The sequence below is a fragment of the Boleophthalmus pectinirostris genome, unplaced genomic scaffold (assembly GCF_026225935.1).
Source record: "Boleophthalmus pectinirostris isolate CB_2022bp ecotype Guang Dong unplaced genomic scaffold, ASM2622593v1 HiC_scaffold_8, whole genome shotgun sequence".
Classification (NCBI taxonomy): Eukaryota; Metazoa; Chordata; class Actinopteri; order Gobiiformes; family Gobiidae; genus Boleophthalmus; species Boleophthalmus pectinirostris.
In genome coordinates, this window is record NW_026571515.1 from 14,616,625 (window position 1) to 14,627,856 (window position 11,232).

Here is an 11,232-nt window from a genome sequence, read left to right on the forward strand (position 1 = left end):
TTTTGTTTCTCAATATCTCGGTTAATTATTGACCAAACCCCATGAAATTTGACTCAGGGATGGACAGTGGGATCCTCTTTCATATTCCAAAGGCTGATCCGAATCTGATCCAGAAGACTGATTTTATCCCAATTTATATAAAAAATGGGGGTAGTCCTTGGTGGAGGTCTGCGCTCTCTGACTGCTTTTCTAGTTATTAATGGGGGTGCTGTGGGCCCCCAAAATCTCAAATTTGGTTGCTGCTAATTTTTTTTTCAATGTTTGAGGTCCACGATCTATTTACTCCAAGCAGATATTTACAAACTAACTGTTGAGGCTGAATATTTGAGAGAATGATCATTTCTGACAACAATCTCACACTTTTCTGAGCTTTCATATGGATGGTGTAAAGTCACAAATATAGTCACAGACCAAATGTGATCTTTTTGGCCCCTTCTTTGAAGCCTCGGTTCCCCATGTGGGCACAGATAGATGTTGATAACATTTTTTACCAGAGAAACTTTGGCATATTCTGATTAGTTTAAAGCGACTGAAGGGACTGAGCTAAAATGTTTGATTCTTTCATTTGGTAATGTTAGAATTTAAAAACAAAATATTCCAGCTGAATCTGAGATGGCTCATAGTGGAGGGTGGCTGATTTCATATGGACTAACCCAAAAGTAAAAAGTACTGGCTGTAAAATTAACTTAAGTAAAGTACAGATACATAAAAATTTTACTTTTACATTTATACTTTGTTTCCTTCCAGCAGTGTCTGAGTCTAATCTCCCGTGCTGTGTCAGATCTTTCAGAGCGCCCGGACCTCCACGCTCTCTCCTTCTTCAGACCGCTGTCCCTGAAGCTGCAGCAGGAGAGCGGCTCTGACCAGGACGACGACAAAGACCAGTGGTGGGTGGTGGAGGAGTGTAACACGGGGCCCAAACGCAGCTGCCACAACATCCACATCACCATCTTCAGCGACAAAGTCAGTCCGTCCAGTCTGGGCTTCCTGGCAGGACATGGGTAACACAAACATTCAATCACTGCAAATTTCTCTGATCTGGCCAAGATTTTTGTTTTCAGATTTATGATCTACTTATTAGAACAGAAACTCTTTAATTCTTGTCTAGAGGTTGTTTATTTTAAGATAACTGGTCAAGTAAAATGATCTTGCTGCATGGTCAGATAATTTCACTACTTTTAAGTCATTTTATGATAGATTTAAGTGCTTATATCTAAGATTTTGGCCAAGATTTTTTGCAGTGTTTCCAACAGAATTTTTTTTAAAGAGTAGGAGTTATTGTTATAATGAAACACCATTATAATATTAGTAGATATATTATTGCTTTGGCGGGAATGTTCCACCATATTCCTCCTCAAAAACAGACCTGGAGTTGTGTTTTGTTTCATTCACACATGTTTAACAAACAAATCCTGCATATTTGGGTTTCATATGTGAGTTTTTCTCTCAAACAGAAAGCACTCTACTGTATTACACCTTGTGATGTCATGTGGTGATGCAGGATGTTCTCCACTGTGTTTTAATATTCTATTTATTAACTCTCGTTTATTTACTAGAATTATTTGAATAATTTCAGTCCTGGAATTGCCCATCTCTACTGAACAAAAGGAGCTGTTAACTAAGTGTGGCCCCATCCACACACTAGTACATATTCATGTCATTTTCGTTGTGGATGCAGTGTTTGTTCACACTAATCTGATTGAAAACGGCTCCAGAGACGCAGTGATCTGGTGCCACCAGCTCCCACAAATTCATCTGAGTACAGGTCTGATCCGGCACTGTGTGGACGCCTGAAAACACTGATACTCTCATGTAGGTCTATGCGCCGTGAAGTAATTCAAAACACTAAGAGGCTAAAATATATGTCCATTCATATAAACGGTCTATGTCATGGGTGTTAAACTCAAATTCACAGAGGCCAAAATTAAAAAGTGGGACTAAGTTGTGGGTCAAACTAAATATTTATTGAAAAATTTCAACAACATCTGAATGTTTTCTCTTCTTTCAAGATATGTAATATTAAACCTTTTCTTATATATAAAAAAAAAAGTTTAATAATAGTTTTGACTAAACATTGAATGCAGAACAAACAATATAAAATAATAATAACTCAATTTTAAATATATAATGTCTCTATAGTCTATCTGTAGGCAGCTCTCATACATGTTTGATATGATATCATATATAATATATATATCAATATAATTATATCGTGGGCCAAATTTGGTCCCCGGGCCTGAGTTTGACATGTCTGGTCTATGTGTCGACCTGTAGATGTATAATCTCTGAAAAGTTTAATACGTCTCCAACGCGATAGTGTAACTGTTTAAGAGTTACTCATAGACTGATTTTATGTGTGTGTGACTTCAGTTAGTTCTATGATTCAAATGTTCATATAGAGACCAGATGAAAGGATAGTTCAGATGAAATCAAACAGCAAAAAAGAGAGAAGACAGGACATTAAAGGCGCCAAAAATGCATTCTTGTCTTAATTTACTCTTTACTCTTTCGGATGAAATGTCCAGTACACAGTCTACAGTCCTTGGTGATCTTCAACAAAAATCTCATGTCTCATGTTTAAGTACGAAAAGTTGACAGAGAGTGCTGAGTTTTCAAAGAACAGTGGACGACCGATCATTTTTTTGTTCAGTGTAAGGACCGTGCAGTTTGTCTGATGTGTAAAGAAAGTCTGGCGGTTTTCAAAGAATATAATCTGCGTCGTCAGGCCGACCCGACCCTGGCCCCCATCACAGTCTGGAGCGATAATGTGGCCCCCAGAGAAAAAAGTTTGGTGACCCCTGAGCTAAACACAACTCCAGGCCTGTTTTGGATGAGGTAACAACATTATAATGTGGGTTAAGCTCACAAGAGTCAGTTTTGCTTAATATAGGACCTTGAATATATTTTTTATCCTATTTATTACACTAAATCCATAACCTGTCTCACTCTGTCTCTGCAGGATTGTGGGGCTGTACATGTCCGTGGTCCTCGTCATTGGTAAATTCGTGCGCGAGTTCTTTAACGGCATCTCGAGGTCCATCATGTTCGAGGAGCTGCCGTGCGTGGACCGCGTGCTGAAGCTCTGCACGGACATCTTCGTGGTGAGAGAGACCGGCGAGATGGAGCTGGAGGAGACCCTGTTCGAGAAGCTCATCTTCCTCTACAGATCCCCCGAAACCATGATCAAAATGACCAGGGAGAAGAAAGACAGCTAGAAATGTGCTGCTCCCAAAGACTCGACAGGCTCCATCAGCTGTCTTATATGTATTTATTTGGTTGTAATTGTAATACTACTATGACTACATGTGTAAAGATGTGCTCATTTGTTACTCAAGTCTGACTAAAAGGTTCGGTTTGTGGAATATTTTAAAGTGCTCATAGTTTTTAATTCAAGTATATTTGACCTTTAACTCCAAGTATTGTGTTTAATATTTATGTAAATCCACAAAAAACAAAATATACTACTAAGTTAAAAGATTAATAAGGCAAATTTGTGAATACAGACCCAATCATAAACTCAAAAATGTGGCTGTGAGCTTAAACTTGTAGACCTTTTTCATGATGACCAGAAGTGCAGCAATGTAGGGTAAATGTCATGTACGTCAATGCTTTTCTGTGGCCAAATATCGTGGAAATGTGTTGCGTATTTTCCAACAGCTTCATAAATCTGCTCCATCACCAAATCTTCATCCACCAAGGTCCACAAGGGATAAAAATTCTAACATGAAGAATTTATCCACAACTATCAAGGTAAGAAAGATGAAAGCTTAAAGGCGAACAATTACGACGCATTAGTGAACTACTGAGCAATTCTAACATTATGCATGAACAAGGACAATCAGAGACAGCAACCTGGTCCCCATGAGGCATCGGTGGGGGCAGTTCATCACCACAGAAGCAGTTTATGAGGAGCCCAGTCCATATTACCTGATGGTTATATCCACAATGTAATATGTGTATCTGTACAGGCCCATGAACATTTGTGTGATATTGGTCACACATGAGAATGTCTGTGTTTACTAGTGTGTAACCAAAATGTAATTTTTCATGAGTTGTGTATATGTTAGTTGTGTGACTGTAGATCAGTGTGTTGTGTATCACCAGAAAAAGAAGAAATGGAAATGATTTTCATTCCAATTAGAATTTTAACGGCATACACTGAAAGAGAAAATAACTGTTATAATTAGTGATTATCTCAAAAACTATTAATATTTTACTATACAGATGCATAGAATTATAAATAGATAATAATTTTTCTGAGATTTTGAGACCACTCCCGTTGGTCAAGCTCGATCTTTCGCGGAGTTATGACCAAAAACACATATTTGACCTTGGTTACCTTGACCTTCAAGTGACCTTGACCAGTTTGAACCTGTAACATCCAGTGTGCCCCGGTTATGTGTGTGCCAACTTGTGTGATGATTGGGTGAATATTTCAGCCCACAGATGGTTCAGAAATTGTTGAAATTGCCGATCCTTTATAATGACGTGACCTTTCAATTGACCTGTGTGACCTCAAATGACCTCGGATCATCACCAAACATTTTTGCGGCATTGGGCACGAGGGTTTGACCCACGTAAGAAATTTGGTGACAATCGGTCCATAAATGGCAGAATTATTGTGGGTGGACAGACACACAGACGCATACACACACGGTGAATACAAAACCTGGTCAAACCTTCAGGGACCAGGTAATAAAACATAGTAAAAAGTCATTCATTAATAAGTACTGTATTTTTCTGACTACAAGTTGCAGTTCTGTGTAGCTGTCGTCAGACTCAGCATCAGTTCCAGTTAGAATTATTTCAGCCTTTCTGAATCCCAACAGGATGGTTTCGATCATCTTTATGTTTGTTTAAATTTTAAATTGTCAGTGATGCAGAACTAATGGTGCAATGTACTGACATGATACAGACAGGACAGAGGCTCTTTCTCTTTCTTCTGCAGCCAACATGCGCAGTAGAGTGAAGTGACAGTGGTACAGGAGCACACAAGCCTAGAGCACCCTCTCGTGGCTGTCAGTGTGAACATTTTAACATAAAAGTCACACCAGAGGATAAGTGGCAGGAAACACCCAAACCATGAAAAAAGTGCAACTTATAGTCCAAAAAAATACAGTAATTTGTTCACGGCGGCAGTAGCTCAGTTGGTAGAGCATTCGCCCACTGATCTGAAGGTTGGCAGTTCAAATCCAGCTCTCGACATAAACATCACAGGTTGAGCGGTCAGATCCACTGACCCACAGGTTGGCTGGTGTGATTCCAGCTCCCACAGATGAATGCTGCTGTTGTGTCCTTGGGCAAGACACTTAACCCACCTTGCCCACAGTGTCTGCGTACACTGGTGTGTGAATGGGTGAGTGGTTCCTTGTTGTAAAGCGCTTTGAGTACCTTGAAGGTGGAAAAGCGCTATAGAAAATGTGACCATTTGACCACTCAGACCAATTGTACAATTAAAATTTAAAAAATCTATTTCATGTGGATATTAGCAGTGTGGATATTGTGCAGTTTAAATTCTACAGATGTTAACAGATTACATTTTCTAGCATTTAAACTTCACAAATCTCTCTGTCTGTGCTAATATCTACATCATGAAATCGATTTTTAATTTTAATTGTAGAGTCAGTCCGAGGGAACAAGTTACTTATGTTTTATTCATGATCATAATGTTCGTTTTGGTCAGTAATTCACTAATGCGTCATCGTCGTTCTTCTTTAAGCTTTCATCTTTCTTATTTTGATAGTTGTGGATAAATTCTTCATGTTAGAATGTTTATCCTTTGTGGACCTTGTTGGTTGAAGATTTGGTGATGGGGCAGATTTATGAAGCTGGTGGAGAATATGCCAGACAGATAATCCATCCACAGATATTTTGCCATAGAAAAACATTGACGTATGTGACGTTTACCCTACATGGCGACACATCCAGCCTTAGTGAAAGAGGTCTATTCTTTTGACTTTTAAAGCAGGATTGAACTTTTAATAAATGTTCCACAGAATCATTAAGACAAGATATTATTCAAATAATTTCTCTACTTGGTGGTTACACAGTTTTATCACTATTAAAGCCATTGGAGATTTGAAATTTTCTTTGATTCAGAGTAACTCAACACTCCTGGAACCTGGAAAAGATGGGAATGTTTATGCAAATCCGTACCTATGACCTCTTTTACATTTCACTCTAGGATAGAACCCAGCCTGATGGGAATTTGAACCCCTGACCTTAGTCATAAAACACCAACAGCTGTATTAAAGTTTTCAATGTAAGAACAATTGAATATTCCTTTAAACCTCATTATTACAAATTCATACTTAAAACTTCATGTTACTTGATTAAGTGCCTGTAATAATTTAGTAGTTAGGAGACACATTCAGGCATGCCTTCATTATGTCCAGTATTTTCTACTTGTGTAAATGAACAAATACCAGAAAATACAAGGATTTAAATGGATTAATCACTGAGGGTAAAGTCTGATCTTCCAATGATGTATAGGCTCGGGCTGTTTATATGAAATTAAAACTTTGCAGAAAAATGTTGTCATGCGTTTCTTTCTGATAAAAAAATCAGCAATTACACACGAGAAACTGTTTTTAAACATGGATAACTTTAATTACAAATGAGGAAAAATTATTTCATCCAAGTCCCCCTTCTATAGTTGGATTTCTCTTGGTGTTGTCCATTTTCTCTGGTGCTCGGCTGGACGAGGTCAGGAACAAAGAAGCAAAACTATGTACAACGCAGCTCAAATCCTGTCGAAGCAAGAAAAACATGTTAGAATGTGATACACAAGAAATAGTAAAACAGACTGAGAGGTCATTTGTAGATTTAGCATTTGGTTTAATTGAGTAAATTTTATTTGTGATTTGTCCCCTGGGCTAGTCCCCGTGGTTGTAATCCTAGTTTTAGACCTAATTAATAATGCATCCATTTACATACCCTGTTGGGGTAAACTACTACAGTAGCCACAGCTGCCCTGGGACAGACTGACTTAGTTGGTACTTGTGTGTAAAGTTTAAAAATCCATTGTGTATGCCATTTCAGCATGGCAGAAGAGAATCAGATTCCCATTTCTTATCAAAAGGAAACAAGGAGGTAAACAATGTTATGGCATCTTGCCTTTCTCTCAGTACAGACTCTAAATCTGTGAGTGTTAGGGACCGAAAACTACCAGTTAAATGATAAAAAGGTAAAGCATTTATCTTCCTAGAGGAAGCACCTGCATAATGCAGAAGTTAAACCACTCTTCATGGAGATATGAAAACAAGCAGGAGAAGTCCATATCAAAGTCAAATAAGAGTCACCTTTGTGGAGATGCAAATCCACTCACAGTAAAGACAAGTGTTTTTTCTGGGGGTTTTTTAGTGCAAAAAACAGCTAGAATGACAACACAAGTCTTTACTTTAGTCAGAGTTCTGACTATAACTATACCGTGGGCTTAAAGTTGGTTTAACCTTAGGAAGAAAGACCTGAGAGTAAATTTTACCTCAATCTCTAATTTCTCTCCGACCATAATCACCCTGCATCGAGTATCTTCACTAAAATTAGTGGCACAAAGGGCAAACTAAAGGTCACAGAGTTCACAGTGGTAGAGCTGCATAGGTAGAGCTTCAGTGGGACAGGTACAGGTCAGGCTTCAGTTGGACATGTTCCGGTTCAGTCGGACATGTACAGGTGTAGGAGAGGGTTTTACTCACATGCTGTTTTGGGCTTGTTGACTCTGACGTTCGCCTCTGCGGCCTTCACTGCCTCCGCTTTAAACTGCGGCTTTAGCGCAGCCCGCACCGCATTAGCGGCGATCTGGGAGAAGCGGATGTAGCTGCAAAAGGACACGACATTTATGATCAAGTTGGCGATACAGACAGCACATTTTAGGTTTATTTAGCATTAGCACTCATTAGCATGTGGAGCTATACGATTTCAATTCATTCCAATGTGACACAAGCTAGCCTACATAGCATAGCACCAAGATCTGAGCATATTCTGGTCATAATCAAACTCCAAATAGTTAAGAGATTACGCAGTTATAATTTTAACAATATCCAGACGAAAAACGCTGGGTCAATTTCAATTTAAATCCGTAAAATCTCACCTTAGACCAGCTTGTCTCCAGTACGCGACCATTTTGCTTGAGTGCGGCTCAAGGACGGTCGAATGCGTGCGTGATAACGTCAAACGTGCGTGAGAACACTGACCAATAAAAACGCTAGAGAGCTTTGACTGACATCTTAAACCGCGACATGACCCGCCCCTAAGTACTTAAGCTTTTTACATCCAAAAAAATTGCTTTATAAAAATATTTGTAATAATAAAACTAATCTGGTTATGTCATGGATTAATAATTAGCATATATATTTTATCAAAGTCTATTTTTTTTATTATTTTTTCCGTTGTCTTTTCCGTGCGATTGTTTCGATGGTCGCAAAATAAATAAATAAATAAATAAATACAAAGAAAGAAAAGAAAAGAAAAAAGAAAAAAAACTGGGTCATCTTTGGTTTGGTTTGGTTGGTAATAATAAAACTGTGAAACGAGTGTGTAATTAAGGAAAATTGTTATGCACTTGGCACTAATGTGAGTCCGTATAGTCACATTTTCTTTGTGTTTTGGTCATTTTTAAGCAGCTTTTCTGTATTTTACCTAAACAAATGACAATGTATGCCTCTCTTTACTGTAGACAGGCATCAAATTGGTCAAAAATAGGGACATTTCTTGAATAAAACTGGGACAAATCACTGGTTTTGGATAAATCTGCTGCGACAGGAGACAAAGGGCTCAAAACTGGGACTGTCCCGGGTAAATAGGGAGGTCTAGTCACCCTAGTGTATATGCAAATAGTTAACATGCTTTATAATTTTCTTTTTTTAAATTATAAAAATAACAGCTGTAGATAAATAAGATAAGCAAAAAAATTAGACAGACAGATAACAAATAAAGTAATACACAGAACATACATAAATGCTTAACATATTTAGTAATACAAAATTTAACATAAGTAATAATAAGAAATTGTGAGCAAATGAGTGTGAATGTGTGTGGGTTTGCGGTTCATGTTTTCAAGGTCAACTATAACAGAAGAGATTATTTGTTTCATTCACACATGTTTAACACACAAACCCTGCATATTTAGGTTGTGTTCTTCTGTCAAACTGGAAACACTCTGTTCCACCTTGTGATGTCATGAGGTAATACATGAAGTGCTCCACTGTGTTTTAAACTCCATACGCCTTCACTAGAATCATTTGGAATATCCAGTCTTTACTACAAAAGGTAAAAAGCAGCTGCAGCTCAACTTAAAAACCACCACTATATGACATCGCAAGGTGAAACAGAGCATTTTGAGATATGGAGATGTAGACAGACCAAAAAAAAAAACAAAAAAAAAAAACTACTCAAACATATGTGAAAGAAAAAACAAAACAAAAACAAACAAACAAACAAACAAACAAAAGTCCTCCATCCATCCAACAAAGTCCTCCATCCATCCATCCATTTTCCTCCGCTTATCCGGGGCCGGGTCGCGGGGGCAGCAGTCTAAGCAGGGACTCCCAGACTTCCCTCACCCCAGACATGTCCTCCAGCTCCTCCGGGGGGACCTCGAGGCGTTCCCAGGCCAGCCGAGAGACATAGTCCCTCCAGCGTGTCCTGGGTCTTCCCCGGGGCCTCCTCCCGGTGGGACATGCCCGGAACACCTCCCTTGGGAGGTGTCCAGGTAAACAAAATCCTATTTGTGCACAATATAGGGTAGGGTTATTTTTCTTTAGACTTAGACAGACTTTTTTAATCCACAAGGGAACTTACTTGGACACAGTAGCTCACACATCACATTGCATTACAGTAAGAAAGAGTAAAAAGCTATATAATAGTGGTAATAAACATTCCCATAGGGTAATTTAAGAAAAAAAAAAAATTGTACGGTCAAATTTACAAAAACACCAGATTCTATTAGTGTACTTATTATTATTACATAAGGCAGAAATAGGCTGCAGTCACTAGGGGGCGTTTAGAGTTCACACATCACAATAAGAAAGAGTATTTATTTATTTATTTATTTATTTTATTTTATTTATTCAAAACAAGGACAGTGCACAGAAAACATTAAACTGGGCAGGTACAAAATACATTAAGGAAACTGTTTACACAACAATAAATCATCATTAACAGTGTCTCCTTAAAATAACCACTATCCAATTCATCATTAAAACAATCAAAATGAATTCATTCTAATTTCCATAAATACAAGATTTCAAATTCATCATTATCTTCTAAAAATTTCAATGTCATTAATATCCTCAAAAATGCACATTTACCAAATTCGTCAGGATTATTATCGTCTAAAATACAATTCATCAAGAACATGACCATCAAAACAATATAAAAATGGTAATACACTTTCCTATAGAGTAATATAAGAAAAATAATATTGTACCATCAAATTTACCCAACCATAACTAACCATCAACTCAAAAATGGGGCTATGAGTTTAAACCAGGGGTGTCCACTTTTTTCATCAAGGGCCACATATCTAAACACAGACAAAGCAGAGGGCCGATCGAGGGCAGTAGACTGGTGCTCAATACAGTGAATAATTAAAATATGTGCAAGTTTAACACGTTAGAATGAGCCATCACTCCTTTATTCATGCTAAGATCCTTAAAACCGCACACTAAATTTTAAATATTCGCTTTATCAAGGTAGATTTTGAAAAAAACTTGCAATAGAAAGTATTTTTTTAATTGATGCAAGATAATTTGGGCCAATTCACCTGGAAGCCTGAGGGCCAAGAAAAAATTGTCTAAAGGCCGCAAATGGCCCACGGGCCATAGTTTGGACATGCCTGGTTTAAACCTATTCTGTTGACATTTAAAGCTGGACTGAACTTTCAATAAATGTTCCACAGAATCATTAAAACAAGATATTATTCAAATCATTTCTCTACTTGGTGGTTACACTGTTTTATCACTATTAAAGCCATTGGAGATTTGAAATTTTCTTTGATTCAGAGTAACTCAACACTCCTGGAACCTGGAAAATATGAGAATGATGGGAATGTTGATGTTAATCTGTACCTTTCACTTCTTTTACGTTTTTGAGCAGGATGGGTTGATTTTCACTGCTGAACACAGCCTGATGGGAATTTGAACCACTGACCTTAGTCATAAAACACCAACATCTGTATTAAAGTTTTCAATGTAAGAACAATTAAATATTCCTTTAAACCTCATTATTACAAAT

General features: G+C 37.8%; 2 protein-coding genes across 2 annotated transcripts in view; one reads left to right on the forward strand and one right to left on the reverse strand.

The window, feature by feature from the left end:
• Positions 1-3,524, forward strand: part of si:dkey-11f4.7 (piezo-type mechanosensitive ion channel component 2) — an 87,335-nt gene extending 83,811 nt beyond the window's left edge. The window contains exons 55-56 of the mRNA XM_055165796.1: positions 782-1,001; positions 2,960-3,524. Coding sequence (XP_055021771.1) covers positions 782-1,001; positions 2,960-3,215 — 476 coding nt within the window. The 3' untranslated portion in view covers positions 3,216-3,524. The remainder of the gene's footprint in view (positions 1-781; positions 1,002-2,959) is intronic.
• A 3,061-nt stretch (positions 3,525-6,585) lies between these two features.
• Positions 6,586-8,213, reverse strand: atp5f1e (ATP synthase F1 subunit epsilon). The gene is made up of 3 exons (XM_020940847.2): positions 8,090-8,213; positions 7,695-7,816; positions 6,586-6,749 (listed from the first exon to the last, which is right to left on the reverse strand). Coding segments are annotated over exons 1-3 (156 nt in total). The 5' UTR covers positions 8,122-8,213; the 3' UTR covers positions 6,586-6,747.
• Between the last annotated feature and the right edge of the window lie 3,019 nt (positions 8,214-11,232).